The following is a 20,999-nucleotide window of genomic DNA, read 5'->3' on the forward strand; positions in this document are numbered from 1 at the left end:
GAAGGCTGTGACAGAACTCGGCCCAGAGAATCTGGGTGATGTCAAAGAAGACCTAACTCGTGCTTAATGGCTTATAGAACGAGTAAGTTTTTCACATTGTTGGGAGACAGGTCACTGCAAATGAAGACCAGAAGAGACAGAAGCAATGGAGGTGAAAGGCTGTTAATAAAGTCAAGTCTTAACTACGAGGATGGGTAGTGACAAGCTCACCTCCCAAGAAGTCATTAAGATGGCACCCAACCCTGAAAGATGCAAATAGAGAAGCCAACTGTCTCGTGTGTGTGTTTAGAGTGTCTGTGCATGCAAAACTCCCCAACCAGCTTTTCTAAAATTCCTCTACTGCATAGTCACAGGGGTTGGCTTCCGTTAACTAGCTGTGTCTAGTTATGAAGGCTCACCAGGAGGGTGAGTTAAACATGGCACGCAGGTGAGTGACATGCTGTGTAAGGAAGGGTGCTGACAGGAAGCTGGAATGAGATTACAAAGGTCTCTGAGTGCCATCACCAAAAAGGTTTCTTCTTCTGTAGAACAACAGAATAAATGAGCCTTATACTCAACAAAGATTAGCATCTTGGGGCCGGTGCTGTGGCACAGCGGGTTAAGGCCCTGGCCTGAAGTGCTGGCATCCCATATGGGCACCGGTTCTAGTCCCAGCTGCCCCTCTTCCAGTCCAGCTCTCTGCTGTGGCATGGGCGGCAGTGGAAGATGGCCCAAGTGCTCGGGACCCTGCACCTGCGTGGGAGACCCAGAGGAAGCTTCTGGCTCCTGGCTTCTGAGCGGAGCAGTTCCGGCCATCTGGGGAGTGAACCATCAGATGGAAGACCTCTCTCTCTGTCTCTACCTCTCTCTGTAACTCTGTCATTCAAATAAATATAATAAATCTTTTATAAAAAAAGATGAGCATCTTTCCATCTCCATTTCCATATCTGTAAAGCTTAGAAGAATGAACTAGACTATTTCCAAAATTCTGCCCCACACATAAATGAACCCTCATGTTCTACTTCTGTCTCCTACAATCCAGTAGTTCTCTCTCCAATTTATTCTTCAGAATTTTTTGCCCCATAAAATAATTTTCCAGCTCATCTTTGCTCAGTCAATGCCATCAATTAAAACACAAACTAAAATATATTTTCTAACATCTGGTAAACAGTAAATGTAGATGAATTCAAGAAATCCATTAGCATTTTATTATCATTGACTTGAATCTTAATGGCTTTCTAAATTTTAAATCTCTTACTGCAGGATTGATACAACTATAAAATGTCACAGTTTGTATCTAGCTTTGATCATTTTATAGAGAGGGAGGCAGGAAGTGGAACAGGAAAAGCAGAGGTGACGTACCAAGAGGTTTTCTGGCTTGATGTCTCTGTGCACAATGCTGAGGCCGTGGAGATACCTGAGGGCGTTGGCCAGGTTGTACACCATGGCGCTGCCGTCTCTCTCGGTGTACTTGGTTGAAGAAGTAATTGCATCAAAGAGATCTCCGCCCTAAAGGATACCAAACGGAGCCTATCAACACACCAACAGTCCAGTGCTGTGAAGGTGAGAATGATGACTCATTGGCTTGGCGGACATGAAGAAGATGACATGTGTGCTGCTAAAGTTGATGATTATAGATAAAATTACAAGGCAGAAAAGCATTTTTCTGGTTATACAATATCCAGGATTATTACATCTTGGGATTGGGCACCAGTAAATCCCTCCACCCTCTTACTTTCACCAATTCCATCACCAGGAACAGCTCAGTTGCCGTTTCCATCTCTTCCACCAGCATGATGATATTGGGGTGTTTCACACGGCGCAGAATTGACACCTCGTTCTCAATCAGATGTTCCTGTAAAATAAAGGAGTAGAGAGGGAATCAGAAACCACAGATTGTCCTGTGCTCTACAGACTGGAGGACTACAAGATAAACACAGTCTGCAGATCCAATGCTTAAGGGACGCCATCTCTCTTGGCTCATAGAGGCGGTTGCCATAGAGACAGCAGGTCGGGTGGACGTCTCATGGCCACTGTCAGACTTTGGAACATTCCCCCAAAGGGCCCAGTGGTGCTGTCATGGCACCTAAAACACGCCACCTATCTCATCACTACTCCCAGTACCCTCGCAGGCTGTGGTGCTGTAGAAGCACAGACACATGGCACATGCCAGTTAATTCTGCCAGAATGCTTGTTCAGTTCAGCATACACTCAGAAATAAAGGCTAGATACATAATAAAATTTTCCATGCATATCATACAACTTCTATCATTAAAACTTTCAGTTTTTAAATCTTTACCAGTGAATTTGAATTTCATGTTGAAAGCTATAAAATGGAAACTTTCTTTCTCTATGATTGGATATAAAATCATTCACCAGATGGGTGTTCCTTATCATCTTCTATCTCAGAAATCTGGAAACTTACTGTGTTGGGGGATCACTGTTCTCACTTTAAGGATAATAACTTCTCCTCTGAGAAAGCACCACCTATCAGTCCCCTCGAGCGATGCAGTTGGGATCAGCACTGCAGCAAAGTGTCCTCTCACAGCATTGAGGACTTATTTTCCATACAGCAATCCATGGGCCATAAATGATGACTGCTCTAGTTCAAATGAGACATGGAAACCTCTCTGTAGCCAATTTGTTGATCCTCAATTACTTTAATAACAAATTAGTCTGCATTTAGAGAACACTGCAAAATCTACTGACTGACCTCTTGCACATTCTAGGTATTTAACAGTTTAGCTGTAATATAAAACCTACCACTTAAGAGAATACTTGCCACCTAAATATGCATATATGTACAAATCCACATAGATAGATGTGCTTGGATCCCTCAAATAGCCCTTTTGGCTTTTGCTATCATCACTTTCTGAGCTTGATTTACTGTCCCATTGCAGTAATAAAATAATTGTCTTATCCCTAATTCAGTATGCCTTTTATGGTTCTGTCTTATCTTCATGCATCCATGAGTATGAGTATTTATATTCTAAGTCATGTCAAATCCTTTTTGACAATAATGGGAGGAATAAGTTATAACAAATGAATAAATAGCATGCAGAGAAAGTCTGTAGGCTCGTGCACATGGCGAGTTGTATGTCTTGAGTGCTGATTGCACTGCATTTTCTCTACTCAATCAGTGTTGGCAAATGCTTAACTGAAGCAAGGGAAAGAAAGGAAGCAACATTTACCAGGAAGGGATTCACTACTGGTCAGTGGCAAGCACACTGCACAAGACCCTTGTGTAATATTTTAGCACTTTCTCCTTAGAACAGTCCTTGGAGGTAGGGATGTAAATGCAGGTTGCTGACACCCAAACCTGTACTCTGGGTTCTACATACATCGCCTTTCAAAGGGGTTGTATTTCAGCAAGAGTGAAGCTGGAATTTTTCAGAATAAACATGATAGCTGGAAAGCTAGAAATATTTAACTCCTTAAAACAAGCAGCAGCAGCATGCCGAGTTGGGGAGCAATAAGCAGACAGGGCTTTGTGCAAAGAGGTGAGTCTACGCTTCTTTTTAGGGTAGTGATGTCTCTGACTGGCTCTGGACTCTTCAAACACTTCCAGATCTCCTGAAAGAACAGAGGGTCTCAGGCCCTAACAAACCACAGCTGCAAGTCAGAAACAGGGCCTCTTGCCTGTTTCCAAGTCCCATCTGCCCAAGTGACGGAGCAGTAGCACAAAGCAGCAGGCAGCACCCTGCTCTCTCCCTTGGGAAGCAGCTCACAGCCAACCCTTGTGGTCACACAAAAGGAAGGCTTGGCAAGTGTCCCTATCTATTCACACATTCTCAAGCTTTTGGATGATTTGTGCCAAGCATGTCCTTAATCATACTAAAGGCAGAGTTAGATATATTTCTGTGAACACATAAAAGCACGCAAATGAATTTATCTCACTCTATGTGAAGCAAAGACAATGGTTATTACTACCACGGTCATAAATCAGGTTTTTTATGTTACCATGAAATGGATCTACCCCTTCAATTCTCCACCCACTCCTCATTTTCTCCAAAGTTGGAAGACTCTATAGATTTTCCTGTTTTCAGAGGCTCTGTCTGTGATGCTAACTTGGAGAAAAACATGTAAAATAATCCCTATCACCAGTGCCCCCAGAAGCTCTCTCAAATTGGAATTAAAATAAGATGACTATCACATAGGACTACACCTTCTGAAATTATTATCCTTTTCAATAAAACATACAACAGAAACTCTTCTGGGGGATATGCTGTGGAACTTCTCCCAGGACCACTGGCAGTGTCACATTTCAAATATCAAGCAAATATTGCAGCAACACTGTCTCCACCACTGTGTACCATCTCAGCCACCTGTCTTCTACTTGAAAATGGTTAGCCCAGGAATCTCCAAGACAGAGATGATGTTTTTGTTGGGATGTGGGAGCTCTCTTTGTTTCCCAGCCTCTTTCTATCTCTGGAAATTGTCTATGAAGGAACAATCCCCTTTTAAAACAATCCTCTTTTTAAACTAACATCACCAGGAGCATAGCCAAAGTACTGCATAAAAACCTTTAAGTGGTATATTTCTATTTCTTATGAAATCCATATGTAGTCTTTCCTTCTAATCTGCAAAAATATTCTCTAGATTTTCCAGAATATTTCTAAAGGTAATATGAATATCTCGAGCAATTCTGAACTTAGATTATTCAATCCTCTACCATTATTTATGTTAAGTGATTCACAAATTCTAACTCCAAACAATTTACATATGAATCAGTCCTTGGCAGTGTTCCATGGATCTGTGTAAGGGTAAATGACAAAGAGAGCTGCTGACTCCTTATCCCTGGCCATGGTGAGTTTTAACGTACAAAGAGAGACAGTGATCCCAGCAACAGATTCAGGGGTCACCTCTCTCCCAAACTGAACCGATCATCCGGTCTCCATTTCTCCCAGCCACACCAGCCTTACCTTCTCACTGAACAAACCTGGGTGCCCAAAGCAGAAATGGGAATTCCACCGGGATTCCTCCTTACTTCATCCTCCAATTCCCCCAATCCATCACCGTCCCTGGTCCCTCAGGCTTCTCAGTAGCCTCTAGGTCTATGCATTTACTGTTCTCTGTCCTTGCCAATTTCTCCCTGAGATTTCTGGGCATTTGCACAGGTCATTTCCCCCATCTGGGACATCCTTTACCACTTCTTGGTAAAGTCCTACTCATTCCTCAGGACCAGCATGTATTTCTTTTCCTTTTTTTTTTTTTTTCTTTTTTTGACAGGCAGAGTGGACAGTGAGAGAGAGAGACAGAGAGAAAGGTCTTCCTTTTGCCGTTGGTTCACCCTCCAATGGCCGCCACGGCTGGCGCACCGCGCTGATCCAATGGCAGGAGCCAGGAGCCAGGTGCTTTTCCTGGTCTCCCATAGGGTGCAGGGCCCAAGCACTTGGGCCATCCTCCACTGCACTCCCAGGCCACAGCAGAGAGCTGGCCTGGAAGAGGGGCAACCGGGACAGAATCCGGCGCCCCGACCGGGACTAGAACCCGGTGTGCCGGCGCCGCAAGGTGGAGGATTAGCCTAGTGAGCCGTGGCGCCAGCTCAGGACCAGCATGTATTTCACCTCCTCTCAGTAGTCTTCCTGCCACCCAAGCCCGGGTTAAGTGTCCCTCTTGTGTGCTCACACCACCCCAGTGCTTGCGATGATCACAGCTCTGGCCCTACTCTCTTAAGAATTTGTGTGCTGGTCCATTCATAGCCCTCTGGAACTGAGAGCTTGTGGAGGGTTTTGTTTACCGCACTTCTACCCAAGAGCTTAGTTAGTAACACATAGCAGGTACTCAAGTGTCCCTGAGAATGAAAACACACATCATGTATTGCTCTTCCCCACGAGTAGTCTCCAGTTGGCATCTAGGCTGCTTTGTCAATACTGCTGAGGACAAGGGTAGGCATTTAGCCTAGCGGTTAAAGACACTGCAACCCTCTCGGAGTACCTGAGTTCAATGCTCAGTTCCAACCTCACACCAGCTTCCTGCTAATCCTAACCCTGCGAGACAGCAGGTGTGGCTCAAGTAGTTGTGTTTCTGCCACCCACAAAGGAGACCTAGTTGGAGTTCCCAGTTCCCCGCTTCAGCCTGGCTGAGCCCTGGCTGTTGCAGGCATTTGGGGGACTGAACTAGCAGATGGGAGTTCCCTGAGCACCTGTTTGGCTTGCTTCCCCACTTCCCCCCAACCTCTCAAATAAATTAAGAAAATAATGCAGAGGACAATACAGTAAGAGATAAAGTTGTTTCAATCACTGTAAATGATTAGTGTGCTGCATGAATGTAGTAGTCTGACTGGCCACCCAAAGATACCAAGTTCTAATCCAGGGAGCTTGTAAATACTACCTTATCTGGAAAAAGGGTTTTGCAGATAGGACTAAGGATCTTGCAATGTAGAAATAACCCTGCACTGTCTGCCATCACAAGTATTTTTATAAGAAAAAGATAGAGGGAGACTTGGCACAGAGGTAAGAAGAGAGAACACACAGAAGAGAAAGCGATATGAAGATAGAGACGAGGCTGCCCTGACGTGGCCCCAAGCCCAAGAAGACAGCCAGTCACAGAGGCTGTTTGGAGACCACGAACTCTCCCCGTCGTCCCAGAGGGAGCAAGATTTATGACTCCTGGCCTCCAGAACTGTGACAGAATTAAGCCACCAGGTTTGAGGATATACATTCCAACAGCCTCAGCAAACCAGCACCTCACACTTTGGATTTATGTCCTGCCTGGACCTATAACAAGTTGATGATGAATGCTAAAGTATGGAGGCGGGAAGAAAAAGAAGGGCCACTTCCAAACACCTAACAGAAAGCCCAGGAATGAAATAAATAGTTATTTAGGATGAAAGTGAGTATCAGAACTGGAAGAATTTTTAAATCTATAAACACCACAGTCTTGTCAACAGGTTGCATCAATCTGGCCCCACAGCAGATCTTGCATTCTCCCCGACTTGGAAGAAGCCAGTGTGCTCTCTGTCCTCTGGGCCATGTGTCGGGCTGTTCTGCAATCTGCCCGTGGGCTCTGGGTCCCACGCCAGCACTTCCTGCTCTGTGGCAGGTTCACTGGTTCTCCACATCTCCCCCAAAAGTTTCCTCTGAACTCCATAACAGCCTTCACTGATATTAATTTATATATGAGGGCATTTCAAGAAGATAATGGAAAAATACAATGAAAGGATAGGTTATTTTGGTGCAAAAAAGCACTGAAGTCCTTGCATTCAAGAAGTCCCTAAAAGTTCGTGAAAAATGCATATTAGGGATGAACTAAGCATGTATTTCAACAGTTTTTTTGAACCAAAACACTTACATGCTAATTCCATCTTTCTACAAATGTTTTGAAACACAGTCATATTGGAAAGAATGGGTCATCAAAGAAGGAGGTACCTTTCTCTGAAGGGAGGAGAGAACTTCCACTTTGACTATGACCTTGTCTAAATATGATCAGTCGGTGAACTCAAAAGGCTTCCATAGCCTTGGAAACTCATGACAAGAGCCTAGGGAGATTACTGATGCCATAAACAAAAGTGTCAAATTGTTAAGTCAACAACAGGAGTCACTGTGCACTTACCCCTCATGTAGGATCTCTGTCCTTAGTATGCTGTACATTGAGATTTAATGCTATAACTAGTACTCAAACAGCATTTTTCACTTTGTGTTTCTATGTGGGTGCAAACTGTTGAAATCTTTACTTAATATATGCTAAACTGATCTTCTGTATATAAGAGAAATGAAAATGAATCTTGATGTGAATGGAAGGGTAGAGGGAGCGGGAAAGGGGAGGGTTGCAGCTGGGAGGGAAGTTATGGGGTGGGAGAAGCCATTGTAATCCATAACCTGTACTTTGGAAATTTATATTCATTAAATAAAAGTTTCAAAAAAATGTGGAAGCAGAAAAAAAAAAAAAAAGAGAGAGAGAACACTGCTGCTGACATCACAGAGCTGCCGCCACAGCTGCCCAGCCCTGAGATGCTGGAGAGCTCTTCAGTGACACACTAGAGCATCGCCTGCAGCAAAGTGAAACCCTTGATCTGTGAGTCAAGCCAACATCATTACAGCAGAACTCACTGGATGGACCTTCAGAACCTGAGTCCACTTGTTCCCAGGTGCACAACTTGATTTGTGCAAACAAACTCACATCGACTCTTGGTTGTTGGAATTCAACAGGTTATTTTTAAAAGAGCCAGGTATTTGATGCAATTCAAATTTCTTCTTTTCCCTTGAAGCATTTTGTTTGAAAAAATAATGTATTTTTTAAGACTCTTCAAAATGGAATAAAATAATACTTCACTCAAAAAAAAAAAAAAAAGAAACACAGTCATATTAAATTATCCAATTCCCAGAACAGTGTTTTGTATACAGAATATACTTGGTAAATATTAGGTGAATGAATAAATTGATCCAATAACGCTCATATATATTACAGAAGAACAAAGAGAAGGCAAAACAGATAAACAACTCTCCCAGGTTCTTACTACAAGAAGAAATGAATAAACTGAACAGGGGAGGAAGCTTGCTGGATTGGCCTATGCGGAGTCCATGAGACCAAGCAGCCCCCAATCCCAACCATTGCTGTGCCTCTGTGTGACTCAGGGAAGTTATTTAATCGCAGTCTATGCTTCCTTATCTGCAAAATGCTTAAATCTGGTTTGCAAGCCACTAAAGAGAACCTACTTGTAACAAACTTCCTACAGCTCTAAGCCTGGAGGGACACTATTCTGTAACAAATGGAAGCTATGTAACCCACAATGCAGAGGTGACTGACAACATCCCAGCATCGTGATTGAATACACTCCTAAACTTTAAAAACAAAACAAATTCTCTATACCTTTTTTTTTCCTAAAACTAAAATTCAGTGGAAAATAATCAACTAATTTGTAACAAACTGGGTTTTGAAACTGCAATGTTATGTAGTTTTACTGTGGAAATAGTTGCTCAAATAAGCAAAATGCAAGGACGGATATAAATATATGATCATTATTTATAAAAATAGAGTGACCCTCCATGACAAGGGAAAACCAGATCCAAATATTATAAATGGTATATCCACTTTGCCTCAGCACTGAGTGTACCAAATTGTTTTTGCATGCAAAGCTAATTAAATTTTAAGCAAATAAACAATATTCTTACTGTAGCAATTTTTACTTTTTTTGGAAACAAGTCTTAATATAGTCATATAGAACTTGGCTCCCCAAATTAGAACACTTTCTGCTTAAAACATACTACAGACAAAGAGCAACACTTACTTACACATGGGGAAAAGGCAATTAGAGTCAGAAAAAATGAGTAATACTGTTAGAAAAATAAACAAAAGCACACAGAATTAAAGAAAATTCAATATAAATTCCATAAATACATACAATTTTATATATCAACTAATAAAAAATAAATATAAAGAAAATCGTATTCAAAGAAAAGGGAGCATATTGCATAGTCTCTGCTTCTTTAATAATCAGAATATACAAAAAAAGTAACGAGTTTTTCTGCCCTGGGACTAAGACTTGTAAAGCTTCACCAGAATACTTTGTTTCCTGCTTAAAACAAAAACAAAAACAAAAACAAAAACACACAATTCTATAGCTGTCCAATGAAGACTAGCTCAGGAGTTCCATAAAGTTAAAAATTACTATTATATCAAAGCCAGCTAATTCCAAATTCTACACTCCTCTGACATCAACAGTGATAGTAGTTCACGTGCGCTGAATTCTTATTATATATTGGTCCTTTTCTTCATGGTGCCCATGACTTAATTCGGTCTTCACAATAACCCTGTCTTGGGTATTAAAAATGACCGCGTTCCAGAGCCGCGGTGGGAACGCCTGCCAGCTGTTTAAGGCCTGTGAAATCATTTGGTCTGGTCCTGACAAGGCAACCACACGTGGGACTCAAGATTCAGTGAATGCATAGCAGGCTAATCTCTAAGTTGATCATGTTGTACGGCTTTGAATGCTGTTATAAATATCTAAGTGGCCCTTGGGCAGAAAAAAGATTTTCCACCCGTGCTTTAGAGGAAGAAACAGAAACACAGAGGGGTTAAATAATCTTTCCAAGGTCACACAGCAAAAAGAGGCCCAGCCAGGACTAAACTTTATATAACCTCCTTCTAGAGTGGCATTGCCCAACACAAATACAATGTGATGCAAACATGTAATTCTCAATTTCCTGACAGCCACATTAAAAATGTAAAAAGCAGGTAAAATTAACTTAAAAGATACTTAACCCAATATATCCAAAACATCATCATTTCATCAGCAATCAGATATAACAATATTTTTATTTATTTATTTTTTGACGGGCAGAGTGGACAGTGAGAGAGAGACAGAGAGGAAGGTCTTCCTTTGCCATTGGTTCACCCTCCAATGGCCGCTGCGGCTGGCGCGCTACAGCCGGCGCACCGCGCTGATCCGATGGCAGGAGCCAGGTGCTTCTCCTGGTCTCCCATGGGGTGCAGGGCCCAAGCACTTGGGCCATCCTCCACTGCACTCCTGGGCCACAGCAGAGAGCTGGCCTGGAAGAGGGGCAACCGGGACAGAATCTGGCACCCCGACCGGGACTAGAACCCGGTGTGCCGGCGCCGCAAGGCGGAGGATTAGCCTAGTGAGCCGTGGCGCCGGCCCAAATATAACAATATTAACGAGAATTTTTTTTTTTTTAAGTATTGTCTTCAAAGCCTGGTGTGTATCTTACCCTTAGAGCATATTTCACTCCAGTTTGATCTCATGTGAGGTGCTCAGCTGCAGGACGTGGCCAGCAGCTGCAGTGTCAAACAGGGCAGCCCCAGGGCTGCTCTCCTAACTGATGTACTATCACTCAGGGCTCTGCAAAGGTATTTGTTGTTACTGGTAGACACCGTTTTTTTCAAGCGTAAAGCACCAATACTCCAGCGGCATTTCATCGGCTGGTGTTCTCCCAGCCCCAGTCTCAGAATGGGAAAGAAGAAAACAGTTTGGGGCCAGCACTGTGGCATAGCAGGTAAAGTCACAGCTTGCAGTGCTGGCATCCCATATGGGCGCTGGTTTGAGTCCCAGCAGCTCCACTTCTGATCCAGCTCTCTGCTATGGCCTGGGAGAGCAGTGGAAGATGGCCCAAGTGCTTGGGCTCCTGCACCCTCATGAGAGACATGGAAGAAGCTTCTGGCTCCTGGTTTCAGATTGGCACAGCTCTGGCCTTTGCAGCCAACTGGGGAGTGAATCCTTCTGGCTCCTGGTTTCAGATTGGCACAGCTCTGGCCTTTGCAGCCAACTGGGGAGTGAATCAGCGGATAGAAGATGTTTCTCTCTCTCTGCCTCTCCTTCTTTCTCTGTGTAACTCTGACTTTCAAATAAATAAATACATAAATAAATAAATAATTTTTTAAAGAAAAAGAAAACAGTTCATGTTGCTAAGGAGGCAATTCTTCACAATGTGGCTGCATGCTGTGCCTCAGCTGTGCTCTCAAACCCTTTCCAAGGAGGTCTGTATGGAAAACACCGCTGCATCACAGAGACAGGATCACCCCTCAGCAGAACGAAGGGTGAATTTGCTTCCTGGTCTGGATAATCAAAATATTCTCCGATGCAAAGGTAGGCAGGTTTGTGGCAGTGCCCTAGGGACTAAGGGTTCCCTAAGCACGGGTTCCTCAGCTGTGACACAATCCTACTGTGTGTACAGCAGCCAGCAGGCCCCCTGCATCACTGCCACAGGACTTGGGGGCCAGACGGACCAGTGCACACAGTGGGTCCATGCTGCCTGCTAAGTCTTTTGTCTCTGACCCACGAATCCCGAGTCATCTACCAGCCTCTGTGAAGCCAGGAGACTGGAAAGTGGGGTCAAGCCTCAGAGCCACGCATGCCCACAGTGCCCTGGAGTGCGCCTGCGCCTTGCTATAAGCATCTCTGGAGAAGAGAACACACGGCCGGCGCTGCAGCTCACTAGGCTAATCCTCCGCCTGTGGCAACGGCACCCCAGGTTCTAGTCCCGGTTGCTCCTCTTCCAGTCCAGCTCTCTGCTGTGGCCCGGGAAGGCAGTGGAGGATGGTTCAGGTGCTTGGGCCCTGCACCTGCATGGGAAACCAGGAGGAGGCACCTGGCTCCTGCCTTCGGATTGGCATAGTGCGCTGGCAGTAGCCGCCATTTGGGCGGTGAACTAACAGAAGGAAGACCTTTCTCTCTGTTTCTCTCTCACTGTCTAACTCTGCCTGTCCAAAAAATAAAAATAAAAAAATAAAAAATATAGAGAAGGGAACACTCGCTTTGGGTAGCTGGGACAAAGACCAAATTGCTTGTAGGTTTTAGGATTTTACAATTTCTGAAAATTAGCAAGGAAGAGAAAGCCTGGCTGTTTTCCCTGCTATCACAGGTGGTCCGGGCAGGCTGTGGTCTCTCTACTCCTTCCTCTCAGGAACCCTCTCACCACCTCATGTCAGCCTCACCTACAAAGCGGTTAATGACACCATACCTTGCCGCAGCACTTGGCTTTGTCTATAATCTTTAGGGCAAACTCCTTTCCAGTGGACCTAGGGAATAATGAGAGTAGACCAGTTACAGACGCAAATTACCCTGGATTTCTACCACAGCACAGGCTGCGGGGAGAAAGCCCTGGCCCCTCTTACTGTGCACCAAAGGCAGAGTTGAGAGGTCTCAGGGGAGAAAGGTAACCAAAATGGAACAAATCAAAACACCAAAGCCACCCTGTATATTAATCTCTTTTTACAAATAATATTATATTACTAAGTAATTCACATTTAAAATTTCTCCGAAATACTCTTTCCATATTTAAATGTCTTAGTTCTCTTGAGTTCTGTTAAGACTCAGAATTAGGAAAAATGGATCAAATTAAAAAATTTTTGATAAATGCATTTTTATAGCAACATAACATCAACATGAGCCCACAACTGAAAACCGAGAGGTCCACAGAATGTCATTATCTCTCAGCCCAAACCAGCTAGGACCTGGTGCCATGTTATTTATACCTTTAAATGCTCATATTGAGCACTGCAGAGATCATTTACTTGGATACAAGAATCTTGAAATTATTTTTACCACTTTAAGTTATTTTTGGCATGTTCAGATGAAATTATCTTTTACTACAGAAAAGCAATTTGGTAAAGAACGCTGGAGGGGCGGGCATGTGACACAGTGGTTAAGTCACTGCTTGGGATGCCCACATCCCATCCTGGAGTGCCTGGTTCCGCTCCAGCTACTCTGCTTCTAATCTAGCTTCCTGTTGCTGCAAACTCTGGGCAGCAACAGGTGAGGACTAAAGTCCCTTGATCCTCTGCCACTCATGTGGGAGACCCGGATGGAGTTCCAATTTCCCGGCTTCAGCCTGGCCCAGCCCTTTCTGTTGTGGACATTTGGAGAGTGAGCCAGTGGATGGAAGAGCTCTCTCCATCTGCCTTTCAAATGCAATGAAAATAAATTTAAAAAATTGAAAAAAAGAACATCACAGTATCCTTAGAAGCCATTCGTTCTCTCAAGTGCATATGGCTGCAAAAGTCAGACAGTCCCGGTACACACTGATGAGGTCTCTCTTGGAAGAATGACTTCAGATTCTGCCTGAGGTTTCTAATGAGTTCTTAGAAATCATACTTTAGATGCCTAATTTGTTACTTGGGTGGCAAGCTCTGTCCCAGAGCTAATTAAAAAAGGCGCAGAGAACTGTGCATTACCCTGTGTTATCAGTATAAGGAGCATTAACGCTTTAGTGGGGATGTGAACAAAATAGAAACACTGCAATTTCCAGGACTTTCTGGAAAATTCTCCACAAACAGTAGATATTACCACTTAGAACAGGAAAGAGAGTGGCCTATAAACAAGAAGATTCTAACCTGAGTCATTTCTGATCTTCATACTGCTTACAAAGGAACCAGAATAGGTAAACATGGGCTGATTTGGAGTGCATGCCCTCCCTCCAGACTACTGGTATACTCAAGTATTAACTCAGGGCTGGCACTGTGGCGTGGTTGGTTAAGCTGCTGGCTTCAGTGCCTACATCCCACATGGGTGCTGGTTTGAATCCTGGCTGCTTCATGTCCCATCCAGTTCCCTGCTAATGCTCGTGGGAAAATTTAAAACACAAGTACAGACTGGGAACAGGGCCTGGCACAGGTCACTATTATCAGAGTTTACTTTAAATCAATCTTATTCTTCCCACTTCTTCCATGGTTCGTGGACAGGTCCTGGCTATCTCTCAGCCTAAATGCATACAAATCAGCTTTATACTTTATGTGCATGCATACTCTTTTCCCCACCAAATTGCTTGTGGACTGGCAAAACAGATGGCCCCAGTGTAGACCCTATCAGAAAGGAGGAAAAAGACTTCCAAGAAAGGCCTTTTGCTCATTAAGAATAAACTCCAAGGAGAAATGTATATCTAGGTGAGGAGAGAGTGACCTCACCATCTACTCACCTGTCCATACACTCCTTGACTACGGCAAAATTGCCATCACCAATGACTTTCCCAATTTTGTATTTCTCAAGAAGAGTCGAGGTTTCAGAGCACCTGTTTCCATTCACACCTGCAAAGAGGATAAATGCAGAGTCTAAAGAAAGCATTTGTATTGATTTCTACATATTTATAATAACTTGCAGTGCATTCATTTCTAAATCTATATTAAACCTAAAGAAAAGCTCTCAGCATATTTCCTGAATAGAACATCTGAATCACCAATTTCCTTTTGCCCTTGTTGACTGGAATCAAAAACCAACATAATCAACGAATTTAACAATCCCTGAAACATCAATTGAAGTACCCTTGGGTTAAAAGAACTCCAATTAAAACTCTTCTAGACTTTTTTGCCAATGCTCAAGAAAAGGAGAGGGATCGGTGGTGAGGATTTAATCTTAGAAATGTTCCCAACGTTTCTCCCTAAGATTTTTTGCTAAGAAATTCTTCCCAGACAGGATACCTCATTAAAGTTAATCCCGGCTCAAAGCTCACTCAACAAGATGTATGCTGGGGGTTAGGGGAACCACTAAGATGAAGCCACTTTTCACAATGTGTCCCAGTGCCCAGCACACAGCAGACAGCAAATAAACAGACGTGTTTTTGTTATGTGAGAGAGAGGGAGCAGGCATTTGTCAGAATGGTGAAGATGCTGCTTGGGATCCCTGGCACCCATTTAGGAGTGCCTGGGTTCGAGTTCACTAATGCAATACCCTGGGAGGCAGCAGGTGATGATGGTTCAAGCACTTGTGTCACTATCACCATGTTGGAGACCTGGATTAAGTTACCAGATCCTGGTTGCAGCCTGGCTCAGTCCTGGGTATTGCAGGCATTTGGGGAGTGAACCAGTGGACAGAAGACATCTGTCTGTCTCCGTCTCTACTTTTCAGATAAATAAAAGGAAAATAAAGTTTAAAAGTGAAAACAGCAAAAGAAGTTGAGAGGAAGCAAATACATTTAGAAGTTGTGAGATCTCCAAGGGAAAATAAAGGAATCCTGGGTTTAAGACATGAAACTGTGACAGTCTAAATTACAACTGCAAGCTTTTATTCATCCTGAAGTCTCCTCCACCATCATCCAGTAGGGCTGACTGGGCTAAGAGCTGATATGACTACATCCCTGGTTAGGAAGATCATCAGTTAGCACCAGCAGGTTCTGAGTAGAAGCCAAGTTCACAAGCACAATTTCCATTATGAGAGAAATGGAATACCTTCAGGACTCACGCAACGAGCAAGTTCAGGTCCACCATTGACATTGGAAGAAGATCTGCCATGAGCAGAAATCTGCCGAGAGAGGACAGCAATCACTAGTCATCAGGACACGTTTGCAAATCTCATCCAGAAAATGCTCACAGAATATAAAAACATAATGACACAGAGATAGAGGACACATCCCCTTCTCCTCACACCTCTTCCCTAAATTCATCATACTCACCCTTAGGTACAAAACTTTTAACTTAGATAGCAGAAAAACTAAAATCATGGTTTTTTTTTTTTTTTTTTTTTTAAATTGTGTTACTCTTGGCTTCAGTGAAATAAAGGAGACTTGCTGGTTTCATAGCCTGAACTTGGTACTTAGGAGTGGTAAACGAGGCTTAGAACTATAGATACGTCACAGGTGCAAGCTAAACACCTGGCTCCTAGGAGCTCAATCATTTTTACTTCCTCACCACGAAAGATAACTAGTGTAATCAAAATTTTTTGAAATTTAACTTTTTGTTTTTCTCCTATTTTACTTCTGTATTTATTTGCCACTGAAGTTGAAGATAATTGCAGAATCAGTAGCGCTCTCTGCAAGAAAATTTAAAACCAAGCCCCAGAGATGGGACTTAGAGGAAAGCCTGGAAGAAAATCTCAAGTTTCTCTGTACCCTTTCTTACTCGCAGCCACCTGGTTCAGGTCCTCCTTTGGCTTGCTGCAGCCTTGTGAGCAGCCTCCTGGTCACTGGCAGTCTCTCCCATGCTGTGCATTTTTGCCGGCACAGTTAGGACATCACCCCTCGTATCCAAAAACCCAGTGTCTCATAACACCAAAATCTTCAGCATGCCTTTCAGGCTATGATCCGGGCCCTACTGACCCTTCTGTTGTGTCTCCTATAGCTTTTTCTCATGCGTTTCACATTATATCAACTCTAATAATATCCCCCACTTTTGTTTCTAAAAAAAGATACTTAAACTTTCCAAGTCTTAATTTTCTACACTAAAAGTGGAGATAGCACTACTGCCCAGTTAGAGATGTGCTAGAGAATAAAAATGAGTTCATACCTGTAGAATCACCTGGCACTGGCTGACACATAGGCTAACTCAGTTTTAGTTACTGGTAGTTCCCCATAAAACAGTTAGCATAGAATCTTGAAATGAATGAATCCTGATTCATTCATTCATTCATTCATTTTTATTCATTCTTGTTTTTGAATTGTTGAATGTAAAGAGCTATAAGATTTTTGGCTAAATAATTCCAAGACTACTCCTCCTATAATTCTAGAATGAAGATTTTCAGTCAAGAAAATAAGAGTTGATATTATACACAGTGGGTTAAACCATCTCTTCTAACACTAGCAACCCATATCAGAGTGCCAGTTCAAGTCCCAGCTACTTCACTTCTGATTCAGTTTCCTGCTAATGCACCTGAGAAATTAAGTACAAGTCCTTGGGCCCATGCTGCCTACTTAGAAGACCCAAATGGAGTTCCCAGCTCCTGGCTTCAACCTGGCCAGAACCTGGCTGTTGCAGCCATTTGTAGAGTGAACCAGGCGATGAAAGATCTCTTTTTCACTCACTCACTCTGTCATTCTGCCTTTCTAACACATAAATCTTTTCAAAAATCTAAATGAGAGAAAATAGTATCAAAATCAGTTAATATCTTCCCAACTCATATTGGAATAAAGAAGAATGCAGTTTTTCTGGAAAGTTCTATCTTAGAAAATTAACAGAAAGGTCCCGACGATCACTGCTTGCCCCCAGAACAAAGGGATGAGCAAGGTGACCTGTGACCATCTGACCTGCATGTTTAAAACCCACAGCCCAGAACAAGGCAGTGCCACAACCTCAGGCCACAGCTGGCTGGGATGTGCACAGGGCAGGAACTATGTCCTCTCACCGCACAGAGCCTCGGGACTGCAAGCTGTGCAGGTCCCAGCCCTGCCTGGGGCGCCCCCCTTCCTGAGGTCTGCTCACTCACAGTCTCAGAAGCAGGTGACATTCTTCCAACAAGGCCTTTTATGGAGCTAATTTGAGTCTAAGGCCTGGTTTACCATAAGCCGATGTGTCCTGTGTAACTCAAGGACTCCAAGCGGGAACTCTGAGGAGGGGCTGAAGTGCAGGCACTCTCACTGCCTATGTTTTCTGGGTAGGTCACTCTTCTGCTCACTGAGTTCCACAAAGCAGTGTGTCTTTTCCAATGTTTCTTTTTACTAACCCCCAGTCCTGCCCTGGAGATCCCAGCGATCGCAGATCTGGCTTATGGTGGGATTCAAGGGTGACAAGGAGCAGGGAAAGACCAGAAACAGGACAGGTGCTGGAATTGTGCTGGAAGCCGATTCTCACAGGGCTGCTGGGGCTGCAGCAGGAAGGGCCTGGGGGGAGCAGGTGAGGGCAGGGGTCCCAGGGAAGGCCACTTCCACACAGGCCTGACAAAGGTCACCCAATCACCATGAAATACAGCTTCCTTAGCAAATAATGGTGGTGAAAACATCTTTCAAGACTCCCAAATCAAGGGATTTTTCTAAAGTGTTTAACTTCAAGCAGGAAGAAAAAAAGTAAACCTATGTAGACTCAGCAGGAGTGACTTACCCAATTACTCATCCAAACATGTTAGAAGTGAAACTTTCACAAAGAAAACAAACAAAAAAATCCATGAAAACAAGAAGCGAGTGGTTTTACTGCAGCCCAGCTGGACAGAGCAGAGGCGTCAGGCAGAGACGATTTTCCTCCCTCCCTGCTCTGCAGCTACACCTACAGCAACATGCTGCCCTGGCTTTTCAAGGACACGACGCTGAAGAGACAGTCATTACTGCCTAAAAGTTCAGAGTCTTGGGAGAATGCATCTGTGCACACTTCATGGAAACCCTCTATAGTCTAGGAAGATACTGGCAGTTACAGTCTGAGGGGAACCGTTTTGCCAAGGCATGAATCTGCGCCTTTGCATCTGAGTCACTGGGCAAGGGATCAAGTCCATTTGGCTCCCGAGCGGTACAAGCCAAGCTGGGTGTTCACCAGTATCTCAGGACAGACTGCTGGCAACTGTGAAGTACTTATCATTAAAAATAAGGCAAAGCACTCCCGCTGCCCTGAGAGACGTGCAAAGAGCAATGAAAATGCAGGGGATGAAGCTATGACTTGACAAAATTCTCACCATTTCTGTTGGAAAATTTTATCTTTCCTCATAAGAGAAATTGCAGTCTTACTGAAAAAAGGATCAAATTAGCACCAGGATGATCAAATGTGGCGTTGGTGATTAAACCTGTCTCATCTCTATTGCTAAACTAACAATTTGTATTAAAACCTCTTGGTATGCTAATGAGGGTTCAGGCATCCATCAGCAGCTAGGATGCTGAGACAGCATAAAGCAGAGTGCCTTGGGGCTGATGCTGTGGTGTAGCAGGTAAAGCTGCTGCCTGCAGTGCTAGCATCCCACATGGGCTCCAGTTCGAGTCCTGGCTGCTCCACTTCCAATCCAGCTCTCTGCTGTGGTCTAGGAGTGCAGCAGAGGAAGGCCCAAGTCCTTGGGTCTCTGCACCCATGTGGGAGATCCCGTAGAAGCTCCTAACTCCTGGCTTTGGATTGGCCCAGCTCGGGCAGCTGGGGCCATTTGGGGAGTGAACCAGCAGACAGAGGATCTTGATTCATTCTCTCTCTCTCTCTCTCTCTCTCTCTCTCTCTCTCTCATTCTCTGCCTCTCTGTAGCTCTTTCAAATACATAAATAAATCTTTAAAAAAAATAAAAAGCAGAGTGCCCCACACCATATGCTGGCAAGGTCCTCAGAAAGGCATGACAGAGGGCAGCATCTAGGCTCTTTAAAGACATTGTCCATATCCACTACCAGGTTCAGATTACGTCCAGGATGGAAGAACAGGGGGTGTATGTCATGATGAGGTCCTGATTTGTCAGCAAAGACCTTGACGGTAATGCTGAGCATGTCCTCCGTGACCTGGTATTGCCACGTCACCACTGACTTCTCCGACAGCAACAGCACCCTTTTCATGAGTAAGCAGGGAAGGTAAATAGACAAGAATCCACTTCTGCTGAGAACTTCTTCAAAAAAGACTTGAAGACACAGAAGCAGCAGCCACCCAGTGCTCTCAACTGCTCGCAGCATCTTACAAAGCCTCTCATGGCTGACTATGTTTGACGATGACCACTTGATATAGGCCAGAAAGAGTAAGGGCAAAGAAGAGGAGCTGAGATCACCAGCCCTTCCCTACAACCCCACCTATTCTACCCCAAACCCTTCACCCCTTTCTGCACTGTGTAAAACCATTTCTGCCTAGAACTGGCACCAGATGAAAATAACCAACATGGCAGCTGACTGTACCCCGCAATGGTTTATAGCCTATCATAATATCACCATAATAAATGTGCCATAGGTAACACTTCTACTCCATTCATGCACCTGATGCCAAGACACTTCTGAGCCTTCCAAACAAGGCGAGAAAATGGACAGTGTTCAAACTTTGTCCCAAACCACACCCACTATGAATATCCAATTAAAACCCACTATAGACACTGCCTCTACACTTCCAGATCTCATAATGGGATGACCCCAAGCCCTGTGGAACACAGCTCACTCTCAAGCATAACCACACTCCCCCTAGAGTGTGTACTTCCACTCTGCAAGTAAACCTCAATTCTTCAATGTATCTTGCTTGTGTCTTATCCTTGTATCCTTTCCTGTATCAGAGATAAGGATCTAGACCTAGTCATCCTGTGATACCGGTGATGAGCCATCCAGGACTAAAATGCCCACCCAGAGTCTCCTTATTAATTATCACCTCTCTGTGCTTGAAAATCATGGCATTGTCTGGTCTTTCCTCTCTGGCAACCCACTGCAAATAACGCTTCCTAGTTCAGCCACATCTGCTCCCCACAGCGACCGTTGGAGGTGTGAAGGCTGAGAGCCTATACAGTACAGACTGGACACTGTTGAGTCTGTCCTGAGGAAGGCTTGTGGGGCCAGGTGGAATTTGCTTCCAAATGGGGCAATGACCAGAGGTCTCTTTCTTCTTAATACTATGATTACCTGGCATCTCCCACAGTCCCTATTGCTTGTACCCTCTCACACTTTGAGGGTAAGTGCTCTATGGATATTATTGCCCTTGCCAATGAGGTTTTTGGTCTTCAAACAGTAATATTCCATCTGTGAGGACCTCCATCTTCTCAAAAGAAGGGTGTCCCTCTCCTTCTTCAACTGATAGCTTTTACAGTCATTTTAGTGTTTTATCGTGATAGGCTGCACCTGAAGTGCTGAGTCGGCTACCACCTGGCTAACAATGAGGACTAAGATCTCTCATGATCAACCCCAAATACCCCTCATGGAAAGTCTCAGAAGCCGTGGTAACCTGGGAAAAATGAAGGATCCAAGGTTGCCCAGGTGCTAAGTATCATGTTTGAGCTT

At 44.0% G+C, this 20,999-nt stretch overlaps 1 protein-coding gene across 6 annotated transcripts in view; it reads right to left on the reverse strand.

Annotated features, from left to right (window-relative positions):
- DCLK2 (doublecortin like kinase 2) overlaps positions 1–20,999 on the reverse strand; it is a 184,034-nt gene that overhangs the window by 26,029 nt on the left and 137,006 nt on the right. For all 6 annotated transcript variants that reach the window (XR_518609.4, XR_001794771.3, XM_002716906.5 and 3 more), the window contains 5 exons: positions 15,598–15,670; positions 14,352–14,460; positions 12,399–12,456; positions 1,715–1,834; positions 1,342–1,488 (listed from right to left, as the gene is read on the reverse strand). Coding sequence is in view for 4 of the 6 variants with exons in the window: in XM_002716906.5 (XP_002716952.1) it covers positions 1,342–1,488; positions 1,715–1,834; positions 12,399–12,456; positions 14,352–14,460; positions 15,598–15,670 (507 nt within the window). In the remaining 2 variants the exon portion in view is untranslated. The remainder of the gene's footprint in view (positions 1–1,341; positions 1,489–1,714; positions 1,835–12,398; positions 12,457–14,351; positions 14,461–15,597; positions 15,671–20,999) is intronic.

Source organism: Oryctolagus cuniculus, chromosome 8, assembly GCF_964237555.1.
Source record: "Oryctolagus cuniculus chromosome 8, mOryCun1.1, whole genome shotgun sequence".
Taxonomy (NCBI): Eukaryota; Metazoa; Chordata; class Mammalia; order Lagomorpha; family Leporidae; genus Oryctolagus; species Oryctolagus cuniculus.